This window comes from Mizuhopecten yessoensis, unplaced genomic scaffold (assembly GCF_002113885.1).
Source record: "Mizuhopecten yessoensis strain PY_sf001 unplaced genomic scaffold, ASM211388v2 scaffold7713, whole genome shotgun sequence".
Taxonomy (NCBI): Eukaryota; Metazoa; Mollusca; class Bivalvia; order Pectinida; family Pectinidae; genus Mizuhopecten; species Mizuhopecten yessoensis.
The window spans coordinates 1,014,762-1,041,171 of record NW_018407185.1 but is presented as its reverse complement, the minus strand read 5'-3'; the positions used below and the strand labels follow the sequence as shown (position 1 = coordinate 1,041,171).

Below are 26,410 nucleotides of genomic sequence, written 5' to 3'. Positions count from 1 at the left end.
TTTCAAGGTCACAGGGGTCAAATATGTCAAAAACTTCAAACGACTTCTTCTGAAGAACTAAAAGGTATAGAATCTTCATATTTGGCTGATGGCTTCCTGGGATGGAGCCCAACAAAGTTTGAGAATAAAAATTACCTAGACCTACTTTCAAGGTTACAGGGGTCAAATGTGTCAAACACTTCAAACGACTTCTTCTGAAGAACTGAAAGGTATAGAATCTTTATATTTGGCTGGTGGCTTCCTGGGAGAGAGCCCAACAAAGTTTGAGAATGAAAACTAGTTTGACCCACTTTCAAGGTCACAGGGGTCAAATATGTCAAAAACTTCAAACGACTCCTTCTGAAGAACTTGAAGGAATAGAATCTTCATATTTGGCTGATGGCTTCCTGGGATGGAGCCCAACAAAGTTTCAGAATGAAAATTACCTTGACCTACTCTCAAGGTTACAGGGGTCAAATGTGTCAAACACTTCAAACAACTTCTTCTGAAGAACTCAAAGGTATGAAATCTTTATATTTGGCTGGTGGCCCTGCCAGGATAGAGCCCTACAAAGTTTGAGAATGAAAACTAGTTTGACCTACTTTCAAGGTCACAGGGGACATATATGTCAAAAGCTTCAAAAGACTTCTTCTGAAGAACTGAAAGGTATAGAATCTTTATATTTGATTGATGGCTTCCTGGGATAGAGCCCAACAAAGTTTGAGAATGAAAATTACCTTGACCTACTTTCAAGGTTACAGGGGTCAAATGTATCAAACACTTCAAACAACTTCTTCTGAAGAACTCAAAGGTATGAAATCTTTATATTTGGCTGGTGGCTTCCTGGGATAAAGCCCAACAAAGTTTGAGAACGAAAATTAGTTTGACCTTCTTTCAAGGTCACAGGGGTCAAAAAATGTCAAATGTTTCCAACGACTTCTCCTGAAGAACTGAAAGGTATAGAATCTTTATATCTGGCTGGTGGCTTCCTTGGATAGAGTCCAACAAAGTTTGAGAATGAAAATTAGTTTGACCTTCTTTCAAGGTCACAGGGGTCAAATATGTCAAATGCTTCAAACGACTTCTTCTGAAGAACTTGAAGGTATAGAATCTTTATATTTGATTGATGGCTTCCTGGGATAGAGCCAAACAAAGTTTGTGAATGAAATCGACCTTGACTTACTTTCATGGTCACAGCAATCAAGTATGTCAAATAGTTCAAACTACTTCTTCTGAAGAATAAAAAGGCATACAATTATAGTATATAATATAGTAGCTTTAAGGAATAGATTAAGGAATAGAGCTAACCAATTGGAAAAGGAAAATGACATTGACCTACTTACAAGGTCACAGGGAAAAATATGTCGAGCAACTTCTGAAGAAGAATCAAAAAGCATAGAATCTTATAATAATATTTTGCTCGTAGTTTTAACAGATGGAGCCAACAAAGTTTGCGAGGGAAATAATTTTAGTGCAATATAATATTTAATGAGAATCTTTTGCTATGACTGCTTAAATATTCAGGTGAGCGATACAGGCCCACTTGGGCCTCTTGTTAAATTGATTAAGTCCTGTATAATTTTCTAAAATAATTTACTAGAAACCTATGCACTTACTATAAGGAACAAAATAAATGTTTATATGTTTCTTAATAAAAAGGCAAAGAAATAAACGCNTATTACTGTTATTATTAATTTTTGACAGAATTTCAGGCTCCTGTGCAACCAACCAATAACAATAGCCTAATGGACTGATCATATCATTTCTGAGACCTTTGAGTGGAAATGTCAAATAAATGTATTGGAGCAAAATTAAACAACCCCTTGCTTCACATTGTTTACCAACAATGTTTATCCTTTGATTTTGTCAGTTTGCAATATGTGACGCTACTTTTACTATGACAACTAGGAACATTAAACGACGTGCCCAGGTTCTGTGCCTTTGCATACACTATTTTCTATGAGACCGCTACAGCACAGTGCATGGAAAAATATTATTTAAAACCACTAGCCTGCATCCTAATGTGTTTCTGAAAGTATCCATCTCCTGTGGGAAAACTGAGTTAAAGTTTCAAACATCTAGACATGTGTCATATATTCCCATGGGATGTATATATATATCAGCTAAACTCAATGCCAACAATGATAAATAAACTAAAACACAAGAATGATAAATAAACTAAAACCAAGAATGATAAATAAACTAAAACCAACAATTACAACTAGGCTCAAACCCAACAATGATAAATAAACTCAAACCCAACAATTAAAACTAAGCTCAAACCCAACAATGATCAATAAACTCAAAACCAACAATGACAACTAAGCTCAAACCCAACAATTAAAACTAAGCTCAAACCCAACAATGATCAATAAACTCAAAACCAACAATGACACCTAAGCTCAAACCCAACAATGATAAATAAACTCAAATCCAACAATGACAACTAAGCTCAAACCCAACAGTTACAACTAAGCTCAAACTCAACAATGATTAATAAACTCAAACTCAACAATGACATCTAAGCTCAAACCCAACAATTAAAACTAAGCTCAAACCCAACAATGATCAATAAACTCAAAACCAACAATGACAACTAAGCTCAAACCCAACAATGATAAATAAACTCAAGCCAAACAATGACAAATAACCTCATACCCAACAATGACAACTAGGCTCAAACCCTATGCAACTATTACAACTAAGCTCAAACCCAACAATGATAAATAAACTCAAATCCAACAATGACAACTAAGCTCAAACCGAACAATGATGAATAAACTCAAGCCAAACAATGATAAATAACCTCAAACCCAACAATGACAACTAGACTCAAAGACAACTAAGCTCAAACCCAACAATGACAACTAAGATCAAACCAATCAATGACAACTTGGCGCAAACCCAACAATTACAATTAAGCTCAAACCCAACAATGATTACTAAGCCCAAACCAAACAATGACAACTAAGCTCAAACCGTACAATGACATCTAAGCTCAAACCCAACAATTAAGCTCAAACCCAACAATGATAAATAAACTCAAACCCAACAATCACAACTACAATGTTATAAGCTCAAAGCTATCAATGCTGACTGAAAGTAAAAACAGCTTGCCATAAATTATATGATAATTACCAGTGGACTGTACAAACTAATATACCAGGTTTACATGTCACACTGATAATTACCAGTGTACTGTACAAACTAGTATACCAGGTTTACATGTCACACAGATAATTACCAGTGGACTGTACAAAATAGTATACCAGGTTTACATGTCACACAGATAATTACCAGTGGACTGTACAAACTAATATACCAGGTTTACATGTCACACAGACTTATATTAATGGCTCATGTGTTCAGCCTTGTTATAGCTAGCTTTGTGATTAGTTGTAATATATTCAACGTGGTATACATGGAAAGGATAAAACAACAGACTACACGCTTTTGTCAGATCTCTCATAAACATCTGCTACAATAGTCAGAAATCACTGACTTTCTCTTATATATTCCAAATATTTGCAGGAGTTGGGAAGACCTCATTAGTTCATCTTATTTGTCACAATGAGACAACAAGTAATCCTGGCTAGACCATCAGATGTTCTGTGGAGGTCAAGGTGAGATAGACCACTACTGCAACTTAGGTCAAGATTTCTCTATCCTTCTCATACTTGCCAACTCTTCATATAAATTAAGGAGGGAAACACCCCATTTTAGGCCCTTAAATTCAATATTTCCAACCAGTCTGGAGTGGAAACTTGATAAAGATCCATTGTTTTCACATAACACACTTATCAGTTAATAAGCACATGTATGTTGTGGAAATCTACCTGAAAATCTGCCAGAAATATTTTCTCAATTTGTATTTCATAATATTTCTATAAATAGAGAATTTCAATCTAGATCCCATGACTTATCATTTCTTATGAAACAAGCTTCCAAGAGTTAAATAAAAGTAAGATGTAATGGGAACGAGTTTGAGATTTTGAGACTCATTTAAATTATGTTGATTGCATATTTTGTGACATTGAAGGAACAGGGGACTATTTTTGTCTTTGCCTTACATGTTTGATTGTCACTGTAATGTTCTGTGTGATGTCACAAAGGGTGACATTACACAATGTTACATATCAAAACTTTGTGTGATGTTGTTATTACAAGTTGCATAAGAATCTGTGTATAAAATAAATGTCCAGAAATCTGTTTGCTCCAACAGCTACATGAGTACAAAGCGGGAACCCCTTCACAGAAAACCTACTTTGCAGAATTATGGGATGTTGGTGGATCTACTAGCCTTGAAAATAGCTGTGCAATATTTGATAATCCCGTACATGGTAAGAAAATACTGTCTTATATAAGAGACTAACATTTTCTGCAAGGAGATAACAGTCTTTTATATGGGCAGTTAAATTTGTTTCTGTACTGATGATTAAGAAAGTTGGTACATGTAATTCAGGAGCAAAACTTGAACAAAAAAAAATATTTTATTTCATGTTTTATTCCATTTTCATCAAAATAAAAAAGAAATACGGTCAAAATGTTGCATAAAAAAACAGCAAATCAGTTGAAAATATATTTTTTTGATATTTTTTTTACTGAAAGTTTACAATAAAGCTTGGAACAGAAAAAAGGCTGCTTATTGTTGCTTTCGTTTTGTTGTATTAAACGAACACTTTTCATTTTGTCAATGAAAGTTAATTTATTACTTAAAGATCCCTGTACTACTGCTAAAAACAAACTTCACCAAAAACACTTCTGAGAAGAAACTCTTATCTTGCGGACATTTCCAAGGTCGATGAAGTTATGAATTCTTATATTTCCTTTTAAATTGAGAAAAATGAAACAAGACAATTCTTATTTGATAGAAAGATATTTCATTTGAAATATACCGGTAACACAAAAATTACAAATTCAACTGTCAACATAATTGCATGGGAAAGGGTAAGCTGTATAAGTTTTATCTCTAAAATTTTAAGAGTGCATTACAAAGATTTTCCAGAACTATTACAAAATATATGCATATGATAAAGAAGATGTTGTGAAATAAATACTTTATCTAGTGTTTTGCCTGCAGTAGGTCAGGGATTCATAATTAAGTATGTCATGCTTTGTCTTAAAGAAAAAAACGTTTCAATTTCTGCAGGTAACATTCTTGTCCATAACCTGACGAACAGAAAGTCACATCATAATCTACGAAAATGGTTACAGGAGGTTCTAAACTGTGACAACCCCAAGGACAACAATGGGTAAGGCACTGAAATGATTACAGAAATATTGTTGAAGATTTTCTAAGAAACGAAAAAAAATATAAATGATACAGACAGTCTGACTAAGGAAAAAAACTCAGTCTTATGCTAAAAAAATATTGAAATATATTGAAAAAAAAATTAGTCTTATGCTTAAAAAAATATATAAATATGCAGAAAAAAGCTATGGTGAAATGATTGAAAACATTTTTTGATATGTATACATTTAAATCAAAACATGGAATATTGCTTTCTCAAAGTAGAGGCTATCGTCATATCAGAGCAACAGTGATACTGAGGCAATAACAAATCAAAAACTTGACAGCTGTTCATGTTATTTAGATTGTTTCTCATGATATTGACTCAATAATATTGATCTGATTGTTGAAATGTACAAATTCTGACAATTTTGTGATAATTTTATTATTGGTTACAAAAGATATTGAAAATGCAAATATTCCTTATTGAATGAAACAAGGATTGAGTTTCAGAATTCTAGAATCATTGAAGCCAGTTTTCTAGATATAAAGTACAGTTTTATAATGATCTATTTTATATGAGATTTATGAAATTGGTCACAAATATTTCAATTTATTTGTTAGAAGTTTAAAAAGATGAAAAAATAGTAGTCTTGTTTCATAAATGTCATGTGCAAATGAACACTCATGTAAAAAAAAAATTGTATATCATATTTCTTTGTTGAAACACGATCGTTGTACACACTCTTATGTACTTAACAACGTTTCCTCGGCTTAAGGTATGAATATGACCCGAAACAGTTTGCTGGGAACCAAATCCCCATCTTGTAGTAGGAACAAAATCTGACCTGGCCCAAAGTCTGCGGGAAAATGTCCTCACAAAGTCTTCCAGCATCAATGACATATTTGAAAGGTACGCAAACATTGATGACATATTTATAGGTACCGCAAACATTGATGACATATTTATAGGTACACAAACATTGATGACATATTTATAGGTACACAAGAATTGATGACATATTTATAGGTACACAAACATTGATGACATATTTATAAGTACACAAGAATTGAAGACACTTTTGAAAGGTGCACAACACAAACAGCTTTGACAAAGGACTTGTAAGTTTAAATTATCTTGGATAATCTGTGCTGCCAAAAATTGTTTTAATGCAGAAGGTTTTTTTACAAATAAGGTAATGTAAGTCAATAGTTTAAATTTGTTATTTTGAAATATCAGAACTATTCAATTTAATTAATAACACTTACTGGAATACGGTTTGGAGTAGTTGTTAGAAATAGAGAATTGTCTCCCTTAGATTGTAAGCTGTAGAAAGCTTTTCTGGCATTTTTAACTTTGAGTCAATTAATATCCACTGTTTGGCATTAGTATTGTTTGTCTTGTGTTATTATGTTAAAAATTGAAAATAAAATAAATGTACATTGTAATGTGAAAATATTCAAGCATAAAAATGTAAAAGAAAATGTAATTAAAAAAAAAACCAACCAATTATTTTGAAATGATGTTGACTCTTTTTTTTTGTATTAATTTTCACAATGCATGTACATGTGTTTTGCCACACAGAGTAATTCATTGTTAGGTTCTTGTCAATATAATTTCCTACTTCTTTACGAGCATCATGGATGACCTTGACAGTGTGTACATGTATGTATCCTTGAACATGTTGGTGATGGATTCTCTAGTTAAACAATTTCAAGGATCCCTGTACCACAGCCAGATATTGTAAATTATTGTTTTTGGGGTCAGTATGTACATATATTCTCTATTTAAATAACTTAAAGGATCCCGCACCATTGCTTAAAATTTTAAAAAAAGCATGTGCCCTAAATACATAATTCTCCTGTTAACTATCTCTAAGCATTCCTGTACCACAAAATAAAAAAAGTAAATTTGATTTGGTGATGATGATGAAGTGAAGTGAAATGGAAACCCATGCAGTCACCTAAAATCTACCTGTTCCAATGATATACCTATGCACCTGATTAAAGATTTCTGTGTATTATCATTACAAGACAAGTTTGGATCACCATGTAATAACTTCCTGATGTCCACGAATACCCATAACTTTGCTATGGTTTCGGCTCAAATTGTGTTACATGTAGTTTTGTAAAAGGTATTGTTTGGATGTGAAAATATAGTTTGAATAACAATTTCTTGGAAGTACTTAAATGTCAAATCATACAGAACTGTACAAGATATCAGTGCCTACAACTTGAGTGTTTTGTATTATTTAGAGTTTGACAAGCAAACTGTTACTTGATGCCGATCAAAGCCTTATGTTCCCTGTTTAAAAATTGATTCACTTATAAGGACAGTGCGGATGATGATCAATGTTTTAAAATGAATTAAACGTTATCTATTTTACAACAAATATGAAATCAGTTTTATCAACCGAAATATATTACTTTTGTTGTTCTCGCACCTCAGACAGAGATATCCCACGTCACACTCCATGCTAGATTTTTCTATCTTGCCTGATCCGTCTGGTACCTTTACGTGACATCTCACAGAGTTTTTACATTGTATTCATCCACATGTTAACAGCTCGAAATTGACAATCTGCATTATACCATTTCTAATTTGTCGTTATATGTATTGTTATGATGTACGTAATTTAATTAGATATCTGATCTACACTGTGAAATACGTCTTCTTTGTGAGTTCGGACTACATTTTTATGTGGAAGCATTCAAATGTAGCTTTAATAGTGTAGAGGCCATAGTAAGTTGAGGCCCCAGACGGGATACTTGTAATCTTTAGCAAAATTGAGTAGTTTTTTAGAACTAAAAGGTGTGAGAAAAAGATCTATAACCTGTAATAACTGAGCGAGACCGGTTTATCTCTGTTTCGGGCTAAGATTCTGTAACATCCCAACCTCGGCTTACGCCTTAATTGGGATTATGTTACAGAATCTTAGCCTTCAACTAAGATTACCCGATCTCGCTCAGTTACAGGTAATATATTTTATTAGTCTAGATGGTAGCATGTTTGCATGGGGTCTTAATGTTGGAGGATTTAACCAGAGTACATGGTGGGGCAGGTGAACGAATACCTTTGCACCTCCAATCAGGGGAACCCAAACCCAGCTGTCTAAGTGAAAGACGAGTGCACTATCCACTGCACCACCCAATCCCCTTAATAATTGTTTCAGGACTTTCTGTACTTATAGCCCTGATAGATGTCTGTGTCTGTTTAATTATAAATTCTGTTCCTTTGACAGGTGATCCAGTATGGATTTGTCACTATTTTCGTGGCTGCTTTTCCATAAGCTCCTTTATTTGCTCTGATCAACAACATCTTTGCCGATTGGATGCTTACAAATTTGTTACGCAGTGGAAGTGACCAGTGGAAGTGACCAATGGCAGTGCGGGCACAGGACATAGGTATGCATGAAATTTTGTGGCTACTATGTGCAGGCACTGAAGACATGAAAACATCTAAAATACATTGACTAATGCATTTGGGAGTTTTTAAACTGTATATACTCAAATCAGCATTAGGCATTAAATTTCAAAAGGTTGAAAACTGAGTTTTTAACAAATTAAGAAAACAATCCGAGTACGAATTCCTCATATATTTGGCCAAAATTTGTTGATAACGATTTCAAAATCAAGAATATAATTTCTAATTATCTAATATTTGTGCATTTTTTATTAAGAGCCTTTTTAAATATACCGTACAGTAATTATTTTTGCACGGTTCCACAAGTCAACAGTTTTGTTTTAATACTTCATGTTGTCCCCAAACTGGTTTACAGATATGGCTACAGTGCCGACCAATCAATGAAGGGCTACGCCAATTTCAGTCTGGCAGTCTTTAATGTAAATGACTTCCAGGCTAAGAGTGTACCGGATGACCCCCAGTTCGATATCTTTGGAAATGTGACATACTGCAGGTAAGAAAAATGGGCTGTATTTGTATGCCCCGATATAAGGACGTGTTTTATTCTGACTCTCTGAAGACATGTTAAGGGCCGCGGATCAGAGATACAGAAAATCTTTACCTAATAAAACTAACTATAAGAATTGAACTTGCATTCAAAAATTCTCATTTATTGTGTATTCTTTTATTTCTTCAAATTTTGACAACATTTATATAAGTTAAAAAAAATCTCATGTGAAGAATTTTGTTTTTTATTATAATTTAAAAAAAAAAAACTTTGAAGAAAATTTTCTATTTCGCTGTGAAAGTAATGAAAACAATGAAGATTGATCTATTCTGTTGCCTAGATACCGCGACTACCGTCGACCAGCCACAAATCACGTAGGAGATGCAGGAGTAGGCACGGGAGAGGAATACACATTTACGCTGGTCTACTGGCACATCCTGGCCGCCAGGCTGGCTTTCATTGTCGTGTTTGAGGTATGCTTAATCCATCTCCTTCAACAGACAAATAGCGTGTTTCTGCACTTAGGGGGTAAGGCAGAAAAGATTTAACCCCTGGGCTAAGATACTCGGGTAATCAAATGTTTAGCTCAAGAGTCTCTGCCAGATATTCAAGAATCTTACCCAGAGGTTTGACATTTTTCTATCTTATTCCCAAGGTAAGGAATGATTATAATTCTCTCAGTTTCAATACAAGTAGTGACTGCATGAAACACAAGTGTTGGTCGCATGGTTTTCGAAAAAATCCAATGAGTTTTCTTCTGTAATCTACTATTGTTGACGTGACATCAGTGCATTGTTTATGTGATGTCCTTACCCTAGGGTAAGACAGAAAAATGTTTCCCTCATCAGAAGTGTGGATATCATGTCTAATGGGGGAGAAAAGCAAGAAAAAAAGTTAGTTTTTATGCCTCCAAGTTTTTATTTAGGGGGATGGTAGGTGTACAGTATTTGCTATGTCCATCCTGTCCATTATTTGATATCACGCTTTATACAATGGTCGATCGCGAGTATACAAACATCTCAGGTTTCATAGTCTCAAGGTCAAGGCAAAGGTTATTGTCACCAATAGAAAATTTTCATCATCGCTCTATATGATTTTAAAGAGCATAAAATAAAGAAAGACATAAATATTTAACTGAATTGTCTGTGTATGATAAAACTGTCATTGAGTCATTACTGGGAGCTTAAATCAAAGTACTTTGTATTATATATAGAAAGTTATTAAAAATTCAAACTGTTCTATTACCTTACCATGGAGGCATCAAATGTCATTTTCTAGCTTTAAAGTTATTAAAGGCGTATGTGTTTAAATATCTGCAGTTCAATTCCAGTTCGTTAAAATGTAAAACTTTTGACATAATGACCATTTTTTCATTGAATTCACTTGAAATTTTCAGAAGTTTTAATTCTCTGTATTTCACCTTGATTTACAGAACTTGATTATATTGGCAACCTGGTTGGTGATGTACCTCATCCCAGACATGCCAGGATCTGTGAAGCTCCAGATGCTGAGAGAAAATTTCTTGGCCAAGGAAGCACTTTATACAGCGGAGACAGTAATGAAGGCAAGACGTGGCAATGATAATGCCACAAACGCCACCAATACGCTATTCTGATGACAAATACAGGTTTTATCTCCTAGAAAATAGTCTGATACAAAGGAGGAGTATTTGCCCATTTACTGACATCAATCAACAAACTCTACCATTGTGTGTTTCAGAGTTCTGTTTATCAGAAAGCACAGGAAACACATATTTGATATGCAGAATTTTCTGGAGACAATTTGTATGTTACTGTATATAATTCAAAGGAAAAGGGGTTAACTTGTGATTTTTAGATTTTTTTATGAAGATTTTTTTGCCAGAATCTCAACCTGACAACAAATTATACATTTAAGTGTGTTTTTCTATGCAGCCTTAAAGGGATATTATTATTCTTGAACCACGTTTACGACAGACCAAGTAGCTTTCTTTTTAACTTCAGTGTAGCTATAATCCATTATAACCCAGTACTTTCAGGTTGTAGATATAGTATTAAGTATTAAAACCAAAATATTGTTATAAGACATTTGATTTAAAACAAACATTGAATCTATTGTTGTGAAATTTATAAACATATATACTCGTTATTATTGAAGACTGTTAAAATAGATTGTTCCTTAAAATCTGAATACAATTATTTTTTCTAAATACATTATAAATTGTAGCTTTATTCAGTTATATAATTTATGTGTGTGCTCTGAAAATATTTTTATAGTTTTTGAAATGAGCTGCTAAGAACAAATTATTTTATGGTTAGTGAAACTTCATAGCATTTTTCATTGTGGAATGTAACACCTGATCATTATCATAATACATTGTTTTCCGCATGATGTTAGTATCTTATATTTTGTCGAACTCAACATATTCTGCTAAAATAATCGGGATAACTTTTATTCAAATACATATTTGTTTTTGATATTGTGCCTGGATGATAATTTTGCTGTTGGATAAATATTTTAACTCTGATTTAAAGATAAGTTTTTATAACTAACTTTCTCTGATACAATCCCACCTTATTTTTCTAACATGTGAATCATCATGTACAATGTTTATATTAGAAACTTTAGTTGAAGTTTAAATAATGAAATTATCAAATAATATTTTTTTTATAATTTAGAGTTGTGCCATTTCTATTAACATTAGAGTACCACTAATATTTTTATGACATTTCCTTCCAAGAAAAACATATTTTTCTCAAACGTCAAACCAAAATATTGTTAAAATAGCTTGAAAGAGTCAAAAAGTAGAAAATTATTACACACAAGAGTGTCCAATGATACAATGTTCTTATCACACTAAATATTTGACTTACACTTACTGTTACCTGTAAAATATCGGGAACACTTGTACAAACTTTGTACATATAGCATGTAGTTTGTTGGCCTATTCATATTTGTGACTTGTTAAGTTTGAATAAACATTTTATGACGTTATAAATATATTTTATAATGTTTGATGTTGTATAAGGCAGAAATCATTTGGATTTGACCATCAGATATAAAATCGTGTTTGATTATCTCCCTTACATCATATTGGACACATATATATGTATATTAAACCTGTAATATGATTATTCCAATTGCATGTATTTATATGTACCAGTATGTAAATATATCATCAAATGATGCATATTCATAGAGGGAGATTACCGAAAAAGGTCATGAATATTCATATGATTGGGGGATATGCAATGTGATGAATTGGTATTCAATCTGATTGAGCTGATGTTTTCTCGAAAGTTTGACATTTGATGAATATTCATAAAAGGAAGTCATAGCTTTGGTTCTGAAAAATAAGATAATAATTTTTGTAACCCCTATTAAGAAGATGTTGGGAAATTATTTTTTCATCAACGTTATTTTTGTTTTATTACATTGCTAAATTTTAGTGATTGTTTTTTTCTCTCCTTTTCTATGTACATTCAAATTTAGGGTACTTGTAATTATGTGTATGTTTTGATAATTCTGAATAAGTAGGGAGACTGAATTTTTTTGTCTACATTTGTTAATTTTCCTCAGTTAAACTGATGTACCGGTTTATGGAGCATAATGTTTATATGTATAGGAATGTGTTAGTGTTGTGACTGAAATTAAATGTAACAGGAACTTGTACATTCTCGGCCTAGATGAAATATGAAATAATAAACTCGCAAAAAATATGCATACAGAGTTCATAATTAACTCATTTTAAAATTTATACTGTGATGTGTATCTTCAATGCTTCACTTTTGTCTTAAAAAACAATTCACCTTGGTACTTTAGTTTATTGTAAAAGTTTATACAAAACAATGTTTGAATGATAATGAATTTCAATGTTGAAAAAGTAAAATGCATGTATAGTGAAAAAAGGATTTCATCACAAATATATTATAGAAAAACAACATAATTTCTTTGAAACCTTTTGACCACCTGTTGGAGTCGTAATTGTAATGATAAAGATCTAGGGTGACACATGTGATTAACCACATCTAGGCTTTCACAAGGAGTCAAAACGAATCAAAGCTCACTTTAAATATTATCGTTTATATGTATTTAGTTAATGTTAAAAATAAGTGTGTAGAAAATGTTGCACAAAAGATGATTTTTTTTCATTTCCTCGAATTTGATACCTTTTCCCCGTGATACTGAATGACAATTTAACCAGAAACACATTTCTATTTTTGTGTCCATATCATAAAAAGCTCAATATTTTACCTGAACTACCGGGTATGTTTGTTTGCCCGAAGGGCAAGTGTGCTTATGCCATAGCGCAGTGTCCATCGTCAGTCCTTCCGTTAACTTTTCCTTTAAAACGTTACTTGTTCTGAACGGCCCAGTAGATTTGGACTAAATTTGGTCTGGAACATCCTTAGGCCAAGGGGACTCAATTTCGTATAAACGGTGGGTGTGGCCTCCCTGGTGGCAGAGAGGTGGAGCCCAATAGGAAAAATAGAGGTAAAACATTTAAATCCTTCTTCTACTGTAGGAATAAAGGGATTTTATCCTTATTTCGTCTGGAGCATCTTTGGGTTAAGAGGACCCAATATTGTATAAACGCTGGTTGTGACCCCCTGGGGGCAGAGAGTGGGGACCGAAGAGGGGAAAATAGAGGAAAACCCTTTAAAATCCTTCTTCCACCGTAGGGATTAAAGGATTTTATTAGCTCACCTGCCTGAAGGGCAAGTGTGCTTATCCCATGGCGCATCGTCCGTCGTCAGTCCTTCCGTTAACTTTTCCTTTAAAACGTTACTTATCCTGAACAGCTTAGTAGATTTGGACTAAATTTGGTCTGGAACATTCTTAGGCCAAGGGGACTCAATTTTGTATAAACGGTGGGTGTGGCCTCCCTGGTGGCAGAGAGGTGGGGCCTAATAGGAAAAATAGAGGTAAAACATTTAAAATCCTTCTTCTACTGTAGGAATAAAGGGATTTTATCCTTATTTGGTCTGGAGTATCCTTGGGCGAAGGGGACTCAATAGTGAATAAACCGTGGGTGTGGCCCCCTTGGGGCAGAAGGGTTGGGCCCAATAGGGGAAATAGAGGTAAACCTTTAAAATCCTTCTTCTACCATAGGGATTAAGGGAGTTCAACCTAATTTGGTCTCGAGCATCCTTGGGCCAAGGGGACGCAATTTGGTATAAACGGTGGGTGTGCCCCACTGGGGGCAGAGAGGTGGGCCCAATAGGAGATATAGAGGTAAAACCTTTAAAATCCTTCTACTACAGTATAGGAATGAAGGGATTTTATCTTTATTTCGTCTGGAGCATCTTTGGGTCAAGAGGACCCAATATTGTATAAACGCTGGGTGTGACCCCCCTGGGGTCAGAGAGGTGGGACCGAAGAGGGGAAATAGAGGCAAAACCTTTAAAATCCTTCTTCTACTGTAGGAATACAGGGATTTTATCCTTATTTCGTTTGGATCATTGTTGGGTCAAGGGGATAACTTTGTGCGCGAAGTCACCTCAACTATAAATAAGGGACTCAGCATTTTCATTGACCCACATCTCTTGGTCCGCGTCACAGCATGGCGTCAAAAGTAAAATAATAAATGCAATTGTTTAGCTATCAGTTGAGAATTTCTGAAAACATTTTGACGAAGTTTCCAAAGTGTTTCTATATACCCCTACTAGATGATATTCTTTGTACCGCTTCATCCTAAGTAATGCCCTCTCACATGCAGTGCACAATAGGTCAACGAAAGAAAGTTTGTGTTGAACGAATTTAATGTATTTTTTGTGACGATAAATACTGTCTTGGAGTTTTGAACAATGTTTTGTAATTCTGGACGTCAGGTCCCCCACTACAGTTTTGCGATAAATCTACGATTTTCGTTCGTTCCGAGATTCTCTTAGGATCATAGGATTTTCAACGCGTAGTTAAATCCAAGACAGTTCTACGGAAGTTCCGCAGTGCTGTCGTACGCCGTTTGTTTTCTTGTGCAATTGTAAGGATGTTTGACGACCGTCGTAGTCGAACATCGAGACGATCTGACTTCGACAGCCAAGATCAATCAAATTGATTTTGAATTCTTCAATAAGAAATCCAATTGATACCGTTTGAAGAAATTGTAGACAGACGCAACGGCACGGCATACACTTACCTTTGTCCTAATATATAGACGAACACAACGGTACAGCCTAAACTTACCTTCGTCCTAGTAGACAGTCGCAAGGGTACGGCATAAACCTATCTTCGTCCAGGTGAGCTAAATGTTTAACAGACTTCAAGAAGCTTTATAATTTATATCACACACACAAACTCACATTTCAGATAAGGATAGACAAGTGGTTTTGAAAGGCAAGTTTGACTGTAGGTATAGAAATGTTACTTCCAACATAGGATTGAATATACTCGAGTGTCAGTAGACAAACTCCAAAACTAATTATGCTTTATTAATTAAGGCATTCACATGGATAAAGTAATAGCGATTAAAATTCGACACTTTTTAATGCTCTAAATGAAAAGTCTGTTCATTCTTACCAAGATTTTATCCATCAAGAAGTTGTAAGGTCGCAGTTATAACAACGCCGCATTAAATGCTAAGATCGTGTTTCTCGACACATCGACATAGATATTTCTATCTCGTCAACATATAGATGAACAAACACTGGGCATCTTAGTCTTGGCAATATTGATATCACCCTTGCATTAATAAATGAATACAATGCAGGTGTTTTGGGAGAGGGGAAACTAGATGTTTGATTTATGTTTAAAGTAGATTGTTCAGCTTAGACATTTCAACAATGAGAACACTCCCGTTCATAGCAATACGTAGGAGAAGAAATAGATGATTCAACATGTATTAAATCAATTGATAAACTTTATTTTTATCAAATCCGCAGATCTGTTTCCTTGTATGACAAATACAAACAAACCACTTGTGATGGAAGTAAGCTCTTCTCGTATGATTCAAACCTACTAAACTTGACTCTCTGGAATATCCAAAACAAGGAAATATTTGAAATGATCCCGCTCACAGTTTAATTATTGTAATCATTTTCGTCCAGTCATTAATCTGATTTCCGGTAACACGCGAAAAAATCGGTCAACTGACAGATATGCGCAGAAATACTCTGAACTTCTATATTACAAACATCGACTTCAATGCACGAACTATAAAACTATTACTTCAGCCAGTCTTTGTGTCCTAATGTTTCCTTCATAATTTTTCCTTAAATATTTGTAAAGATGACAAATCTCATAATACACAATTCTTAAGTCAATTCATGAAACCATGAAGCTTCAAGTGTAGAAAGAATTTTGAGCGCGGTTTCCAACTTTTTGGACCCTTAGCATCACCGATCAGCTGTAGAAGAACGAAACAGCTGTAATTTTCAATGTAGCTCATTTTTAGCTCACCTAAATTAGCTCGTCCGTCCGTCCTTTCGTCAACTATTCCTTTAAAATACTACTAGTCCTGAACGGCCTAGTAGATTTTGACTAAATTTGGTCTGGAGTATCCTTAGGCCAAAGGGACTAAATTTTGTATAAACGGTGGGTGTGACGTTAGAACAATAAACAGGTGAGCGGAGACATTGATAGATATATCATGAACTCTATTGTCAAAATTATCATGCAAAAACTAGACCTACCGACCTGTAAAGAATCTTTGATATAATTCAAACAACTTTATGGAGTGTTTGTCATGTGACCGATTTTACATGCTTCGCGGTATTGCGTACGTGTAATTGATAGCATCGGTGTAAAAACTGGACTTAAAATGACCCGAGTTATGTCATGTGATGTTTTACACTTGTGTCATTGGCTGTTTTATTAAAGACTTTCACAGTAAATTTCCATCGCGTCATAGCGTGATTACAAATATGCTTAGATTTTTGAAATAGCGTCACTTTGTTGGGAAGTATCAGGGAGGTCCGTGGTATCATATCAATATTGAGGATTCTCCTTGGAAGGAGCTCGAGTGACTCGTAGTACATAAATAACAATTGGGGTGTTTTAAAGTCACTCATTCTGAGGATATATGGCTAGTCTATCAGTGTAAATTTTATATGAAGTCACCACGTCGTGTATTGGTAAAATAGACACTCATTCTGAGGATATACGGCTAGTCTATGTAAAAGAAGTCACCACGTAGTTTGTTTGGTAAAATAGACACTAATTCTGTGGATATATGGCTAGTCTGTCTGTGAACAACTTTGTTAGAAGTCAACAGATATACTATGGGTAAAAAGGCACCAATTCCGAGGATATATGATTAGTCTATCTGTATAAAACTTGATAAGAAGTCACCAAATAGACTAATGGTAAAATAGACACCCATTCCGAGGATATATGACTAGTCCATTTGCGTAAAACTTGATATGAAGTCACCACATAGTTTATTTGGTAAAATAGACATTCATTCTGAGGATATATGGCTAGACATTTTTGTACAACTTTACAAGAAGTCACCACGTAGACTATAGGTAAAAAATGCACTCAATCTGTGGAAGAAGCATGGCTAGTTCATCATTGTAAAACTCTATAAGAAGTCACCACGTAGTCTATAGGTAAGTAGTATACTGACATCTTATTATTTGTCTGTGCAATGTAATTAAATGTCATGCTATACGATTTTACATGGTTAATAAGAAGAGAGGATATGACAATGAAATTATTGTTAATTAGATAAACTCCTGTTTACTTTCCTAATCAATCAACATTCTAGTAAATTTTAATTACACCAAAACTTTTAATGTATTTATTGTTTAATCTGTCTAAGTTAGGTCGTTCGGGACGCAACTGACGTCAGACTATGAATTTCTTCTTCGGAACACCTCGACCGATTCGGTCATCTTAGATGTACTGTTATCAGGGCAAGGTGTTCCGAATGTTCCTGCGTAGGTGCACGGCAAATGAATTTGTTACTGAAAAACGAATCGGCATCACACATCGATTTCTGTTGTGTTGTGTGTGAAACAAGGTTTAAACTAAATACTGCTTTTTTGTGTGTATTATGTAAATGATTTGGACAAAGATTTGTATCTTTTTGTAAAACATGGCGGAACCTATAATGCAGATCGCTCACCAACGAGCCTTCGGGTGTGTCCCGTCAATCCAAGGACTGTGTCGAATTACTGGCTGTTACTGGCGAGAATATGAATGAGTTAAAGATTACATGGTACACGTAGATTACGTTATACAGTAACTTCGGGTCACTGGTCCATTACCGTAGCTATAGTGTTCAGAATATTAACATCGCATACATATATGATTCACCTAGCTTTATACATAACTGCTTAAATTGTTAATAAGAGCGGATATGCCATTGAAACGATTATTAATTGGATTAAGTTCTGTATAATTTTCCAAAGTAATTACTAGAAACCTATCCACTTACTATGAGGAACAAAATTATATGTTTCTATGCTTCTTAATAAAAATGCAAAGAAATAAACGCAGGGGAAAAAGGGATATATTTCATTTTTAAACAATTATTCGAATCAATACTTCAGTCACTTAAACTTTGTTAAACACTGTAGTGCCCTTGAACTAACATTGTATTGAACTAGATTGTACTTCAATGTTTTGTCTACCGCACTACCTTGTTCGCTGCGTGTTCACTACAAAGTGTACTCATGCTAAATTGACTAAATATCTAAATTGAATGAAAAATGCAGTTATGTTGATTGATTTTCTTATTGCTTCGGTTTTAAACAGTATGAGAATTGAGATGGTAATTTAAGAGATAATAGCGATTTTAACCTTGCTTTTCTATGGAGACAGTCGGGTTTCTAGCTGCTGATAGCTGCTAAATTGGTCCTTTTTCTTATCTTCCTGAATTTGCCGATGTTCTTTGGAGAGATTCGTACACGAACAGACTTTTAGTTGATTTAAGAAAAAAAAAATCCAGCGTTACTGTTCGTTATTTTATCCGAATTTTGAGCCCCGCCTTGATACAATTCTAATACAGTACACAATATTGCTTACCCCTACCTTGTGATGTAAGCAGACATGTGTGTATTAGTAAATTTGTTCTTGATATACCGGATCGTAATGTTGAATTTACCTCTCATTTACATGTAACTATTGTGCTATGGCAAACTATTCTATGAGTGACTTTTCTATCTCCCCCATTGTCCAGCACTGTCGACACGTAATGGACAGCGGCACGCCTCCTGTCACCAAAAGACAAAAATACATAGATATATACAGCTGTTTTGTTGTATACAAAGTTACGTATTTGTAATACTATAAAAATAACTGTAAAGATATTTCATCTTTTCCCCCTACTTACGACGTTAACGTGACGCTATTGTATCGGTAATCAAGAGTTTGCTCCGAATATCACAACTTCCGTGATTGATGTCGACTGTTGACGAACGAACAATCATACAACTCGGGATTCCCAAAAATGCAGGCTAATGAAGAAAATGCACAAGTTTTATGGTCTCCAAGATGCTGCTGCAGTAAAATATACTATTTCTGTCTGTGATATAAAGGTCTGTGTTTCTTTATTATGTTAATTAGAATGCTTACATAGCGGGTGTCATCGATGAAATAGAAGACGCTTACCTTTCGGGACACCTGGTCTTGTTCTTCCTGTTGTTTTCAATGGTATATTCAGCCCTATTTTTATCGATTTTTAGAGTTTTTGTTTTGTATCTGCTGGCTATATAACACAGGGATAAGACTACTGCTATTGTTGTTGTTTACAAAGATACGTATTTGTTATTGATAAGTAATATTACAATATTAGTTGTGGAGTTTGATCTGCTGGTCAAATAACACAGTGGTCAGACTTCTTAAATTGATTAACAGAGGATTATATGTAATATGATTTTAACATGTCGAGTAGTACCAGCTACGACTTTCAATATACATGTACTATAACAAGCGTTTCGAGAAGCAATATCTTGTCAAGATATATTTTTCAAATTTTAGGCGCAGAAGATTAATATTCAAGCACTTTTTATAGAAATTCAAAATCTAAACCTACACAGATAAGGCCACCAATGACATGCAGACATGTTTGCTGTTGGCTTGGCATGTTTAGAGTTGTCTGAGCGGTGTACGGTACACGCACCTAACTCATGTTACAGACTTTAGACTGCTCTATGTGAATGATACTAAATAATTAATCTAAATACCCCAGTCGTTATCACGTAACATTTGTAGTAATACAACTACAAGTGTTCGGAGAAACCCGCGTCCAGTGACAATATCTGGTCCTCTAATACTCCGTCTTAAAACCGTGATCACTATTGTCCTGACATAATTGGTGACATGGGATACTTATTCAAAGTCAGTCTACCGGGAAGCAGTTCTCTTGTTAACGATTATAATGGGTATTAATTGAGCCTTCATAGGATGTAATGAAGACACGAAATATGGCACGGAGTTTTCACAAAGATATTTGTACCTTGTGTTGTTATCTTTGAAATTTCGTCAAATATTGTGCATTACCTCTCGCCTGAGCGTCAGCCAATTTGTTTGACTTTTAAATTAAATGGCGGCTTTTGGAGGAGATACATGTACAACGTTTTATCAATACACAATTATACCTTTCCCACAGTCACTGACATCTCCTTTAGTAAGAGGTGAATTTTTTCAAGTGATCTTCTCTAATCTTATTCATTTTTAGGATAACGTCAGTAAAATTTAAACTCTTTTGCATATTTAATGTTCTTTCATATTAAGTTTACAGGCAGTTCAATCCTCCATTTTTCATATATACTGTCTGCAATTAGAATTCTTTAAGTTGATCAATACCATTTCATGAATGAATCAGCGTCATTAAACAATGTGTAATTTACTACATACATATGCAAAATGCTTCTTTCATGATAACCAAAGAAGATTATTTGCATACATGTATATATGATCATATACATATATCATATAAACTCATCTTGTATCTCCTTTATAGACGAATTACTTTACGCTTGTTAAAATAACCAGTACAAATATCCCACACGTAAATGTGTACATTTAGCAGTACTCTTTTCATTATTCACTGTCCGCTTTCATAAGTAAACTGGTATAAAAACTAGCATGTTATTTGAAATATATTAAAACAGGGTATGTCCATGACCATCGAAGGTTTACTCAATATGTATCCCCCATCCAAAATTGATATTGTGTTGATTGCACATACACAAGCATTGCTATTTTTGTCCAATTGGACCGAGTGACAAATTTCTTTTCGTGGAATATGTTTTTCATATATATCCTTTTATTATTTGTTTTTATTCAGGGTTCTTTTTCTTTGCAAGACGGAAAATAAATGTGCTATGTTGAAAATTTTGACGTGATGCTAAATGTGTGCTTGCCCATTGGTAAGAGTAAATTGCCAACATAACTTTACGTTAGTGTCATAGAAATACCTGCTACTACTACAATGTACCAATCTAAATGTAATATCAAATACGTGTTGAGAGACAATATCTCGTCAAGCTTTATTTTGTCGACGTATGAGACGAAGAAAATAAAAAGTCGAGCAATTGTTATCGACGTATGAATTTTAAAATTACTCAGACAACACTATATAATTCCCAGTCATAGAAACGAGGGCACACTTGGTAGGATGCTCCTGTTTGTTATTGTGTCTTTGTGTTATCGAGAAACACCTCGCTCCTGTTATACAATGTATATGCTAATAAATTAAAAAAAAATCACATTTATGAACAAGTATTGTTTTATCTCAAATCATTTATCGCTGCCCGTTTTATAAACATCAATATTTGCTGGTTAAAAAGGACTACATGTACATACATTTAACCATGCACAGTATGTGAAAACCCATTGCTATATATATTTACGCAACCAGTACAAATGACCATCTACATGTATAAACGTACTGTGTATCATAAAAATGCATCACAACACCTCAGTCACACCATCGTCTAAAAACAATAAAGGTATGTTCACTGCGTGAGTATACCTTCTTCGGTTACTCTACATAAGTGTGCTTCAAATATCCACTATTTTATAATATACTTTAACGTAACTTTCGAGAAGTAGTACCTATTCAAGCTATATTTTTCGATTTACGAGGTGCAGAAGATTAAATGTCACAAAAATGTTATTGAAATGTAAGTTTAAAAACACACAGACAAACCTTAAACGTCTCTAGTCAAAAACATATTTCTGTAGGCCTGAAAGGTCCTTTTGATGATGTTTAAATGTGTTATCGTATGCCTGACTGGTGTACTGTACACGCACCTAGCAAGCTCCTGTTACATACTTTAGACTGTTCTATGTGCATGCTACTTAATTAAAAAGCTAAATAGACGCGATACACGCAGAAGCAATGTAGATATTCAGACGAGATGGACATCTTTTATACATGTACAAAGAAACCTCAGACCAAAGACTACAATGGGATGACTAATACTCTTCATTTAAACCGTGGTCACTGTTGTCCTGATATGTTATCGTGCGATTAATCAATGCTGCATACACAGTCTTCATAATAAAGCAGAATTTTCTAAAGGTTTTATATATAACTACATGGCATGTGGCAAAGATAATTGTATCGTGTGGTAGTTTGTTGAAAAATAGTCAAGTATTGTGCAATAATTCTCGTCTGAGCATCAGCCCCTTTGTTTGAGCTCATATTCATTGACGCGTTTTGGAGAAGATATTTAGTTATTATTCTTATCAAAGCTATTTTCTCATTTATGAAGTGAATTTTTATACCAATAGTTGTGTTCGGTTTTCTTACTGATATTGAGGATATCGTCCCCAAAACTAAGTACCTCTATGTAATATATTTTATTTTTCTTACCTATTAGGTTATTGCAACTAGAATATTCAATGTTGATAGCCACCATTATATAAATAAATCTGCATCAATACAAGTATGTAATTTACTGGAGATATTAAAAAAGATCCTTTAATGACCATCACACGTTTATTGTTTGAGTAAAATGACCCTACATATACATGATTTTAATTTGGGGAGGGGGCGCTTTGACGGTGAAGCATCTTTATATTGTAATCGAATTAGATGAAATTTCATTCTTATTATTATTTAATATAAATTAATGCTTGTTGTGGAAAATGGTCTTTTCAAGTTATAGTTCTTCCAAATGGGCCTTTATTATGTATTTGAACTTCCATTTAACAAAAAAGCATTGGTGTAGAAGATATACGATTTATATGAAATAAGTTTAAGTTACATGATCTTGTAATGACAAAATCTTAAATGTGATGCTAAACTTTTTTTTTTTTTTTTTTGTTACATCTACATCAAACAGACTTGACACACAAACTCTCACTTGTAGACAGAATCATGCGTTTCTCAATCATCATCATTTATACACATTGAAAAGCATCGTCCCTTTCATCCTCATCCTCATCATCTGCTATACAAGCATCATCATCATCATCATCATCATCATCATCATCATCATCATCATCATCATCGTCCATACACAGTGACAAACATCCTCCTCCTCCTCCTCCTCCTCCTCCTCCTCCTCATCGTCCATACACAGTGACAAACATTATCATCATCATCATAATCATCATCCTCATTTATAAGCGATGGCACATCATCATCATCGTAATATCACCTATACACTTTTACCGGCATCATTATCAAATCTATACACAATGACAAACATCAACATCATCATCACTGTCAACATCATCATCATAATCTGTACAGAATAAGCATCCTCTTCATCCTTCTCTATGTATAATGTCAAACATCATCATCATTATCATCATCATCATCTGTGCTTAGTTACAAAACATCATCATCATCATCATCATCATCATCATCATCATCATCATATATAATCTATCACACCCATGCTCTGCCTTAAGCAAAATACTTCACATAGTATATAATTTATATACCAAAACATACACTCAATCTTACACACACACATACCAGAGACAAACTAGAATCATAGGGTCGAGAGAGGAAGAAGAAGAAAAAAAGGAAAAAAGGGGGGGGGAGACAGAAAGCAAGATAGGAGGGAGAGAGAGAGAGAGAGAGAGAGAGAGAGATCTGGGCCAGTTTTTTTTTTTTTTTTTTTTTTAAATACGTTAATTAAGAAAAAATATTTAGGAATCGAGGAATGACGGACAACATGGAAAATATTTACTTGATTCTTTGGCAACATCCATTATACACAATATATTGCACTCACATAATTAATGTAATATAAATGATAATTTTTCACTTGAAGGCTTGGGATGCAGAGGACGTATAAGCTCATCATTAAATTACGGTTGAACTTTCTATGAAAATACCGGCTTAAGAAATAACCTTACAATAATAGATAAAATATGTAGCATACTCCGTACTGACAGGGTGTGATCACCAAACCGTAATATCATAGCAATAACATCGGGGTCAGTTAAAACGCATAGACCAGTATGCATTTGAGGATTCGATTTATTCTGTTAAGGATAGTGGAATCAGTGGTTTTAGACAACACTCTTACGCATATAGCTACCTTTCCAGACTTCGGCTAGATGGAGCTATGGCAAACCATATTGTTTATTAAGTAGCTGCTATTGATGATGGTGATGGGTCCAATATAAAAAGTAAGCAAAACAGAATTACCAGTACAAAGGAACCAGTACTTTTATACATTTAAGTCTTCTGATTAATCAAATTTACGTCGTATTGCCAGTAAAATGTATTTTAATGTATGGTATATGTACTTACAGTACAAATTACTCTTAATTATGTACATATACAAACAGTTCAACAAATTGTTGCAGCATAATTCATTTTCGTTATGCTGTATATATTATCAAATTTCAAAGATCCAAGACATATTGCGTTCATCTTTTCAAGGTGATAGACTCTGCTGGTGGAGTTCTGTAATCCCCAAAGTTTGCAATAACATTGATGGCCACAGTTATCTCTTTTTGATAGTGGCACGGTACAAAGTGTATACATCTTTCGCATTAATCTAAAATCGACCAGTACCCTTTTGAATTCTCAAATTGATCTGATTAAGCGGTTTTATGCACACCACCTTCTGCTTCAACCGTAGTTTTGACCAATTTACATTGTAACCTTTTTGGCCTCTAGCATCACTGATTAATCTAAGGAGGACGAAAAGATTGTATGGTGCATGTCATTTTATTTTGGCTGAAATTTCCAAATTATAAAGGTAAAATAACGTAGGTGTTGTCTTGTGTTCCCTACTATCAAGTACACATGTTTATACACGACTGTATCTAACTGTGTATTATCCACACAAACACCTACTTACAATTGCGCCATTACTATAATATCTCGGGTCTGCTACTACTTTGTCGGTTCACTGTGAAACTACCATTCTCTTTCGAAATAGGTTATCGTTATAATCATGAAAGAATAAATGCTTTATTCAAAGTCAACCTATTAAAACCTGAAGTACTTTTTGTGTAGACATCAATTGGAAACGATTAGCGATATATCAGTTGAATCATTGTAAACAAACAGGATATTTAAAATACACAAACAACATCATGTGATTTTGACATCAGCTGCTGACAAATTGCCATTTTCCAACTTCATACTTTATGTAATGGGACATGTCCACATATTAACGTCTAAAAGTTAGGATTTTTGTTAAATATGTGTTTATACTTAGTTAGATGTAGTATTAGAGCAAGTGAAAGTTGAATACTATACTTTAATTCAGTTTGATTTTGTCATGTTACAGATTGAACACTCGCACATATTCGTACCTTAATAGTGAGTAACCCCAAACGCAAAAAACACACACACATTCAGACATTGTAACTTGATCGAGTTACTCTCTTCAAACTGGTGACGTTAGAACAATAGACAGGTGAGCGGACTCCTTGATCGAAATATCATAAACTCTATTGTTACAATTACCATGCAAAAACTAGACATACTGATATGTAATAAATCTTTGAAGATTTAAACAACTCGGTCGAGAAGTTTTTGTCAGATGTAACCGATTTGACAAATACTTGATTGTGTTCTATTTATGTTTCGTAGAATTATGTTCCATTTATAGGATTGATGTATAAACCTGTCATGTGCTGCTTTTACAACTGTATCATTGGCTTCTTTAATTAATATCTTCACTGTAAATTTCCATCACGTCATAGCGTGAATACAAATATGCTTAGTTTTTGAAATAGCGTCACTTTTTTGGGGAGTATCAGGGAGGTCCGTGGTATTATCTCTATATTAAGGATTCTCCTTGGACGGAGGGAATTCTAGTGCATAACTAACAATTGGGATGTTTTAAAGAGATTCATTATGAGAATATGTGGCTAGTGTAAAACTTTATCAGAAGTCACCACGTAGTCTATTGCTAAAAAAGACACTCATTCGGAAATG

At 34.1% G+C, this 26,410-nt stretch overlaps 1 protein-coding gene and 1 long non-coding RNA gene across 2 annotated transcripts; both read left to right on the top strand.

Annotated features, from left to right (window-relative positions):
- The first annotated feature begins 2,411 nt into the window (after nucleotides 1-2,411).
- Nucleotides 2,412-5,289, top strand: LOC110454177. Its single transcript, XR_002463351.1, has 3 exons — nucleotides 2,412-3,602; nucleotides 4,202-4,319; nucleotides 5,129-5,289. It is a non-coding gene; the product is annotated as an uncharacterized LOC110454177 (long non-coding RNA).
- Nucleotides 5,290-8,972: 3,683 nt separating this feature from the next.
- LOC110454173 (anoctamin-4-like) lies at nucleotides 8,973-11,309 on the top strand. The gene is made up of 3 exons (XM_021503550.1): nucleotides 8,973-9,126; nucleotides 9,461-9,593; nucleotides 10,553-11,309. Exons 1-3 carry the CDS (start codon nucleotides 9,014-9,016, stop codon nucleotides 10,733-10,735), a joined length of 429 nt encoding a protein of 142 aa, XP_021359225.1. The 5' UTR covers nucleotides 8,973-9,013; the 3' UTR covers nucleotides 10,736-11,309.
- The last annotated feature ends 15,101 nt before the right edge of the window (nucleotides 11,310-26,410 follow it).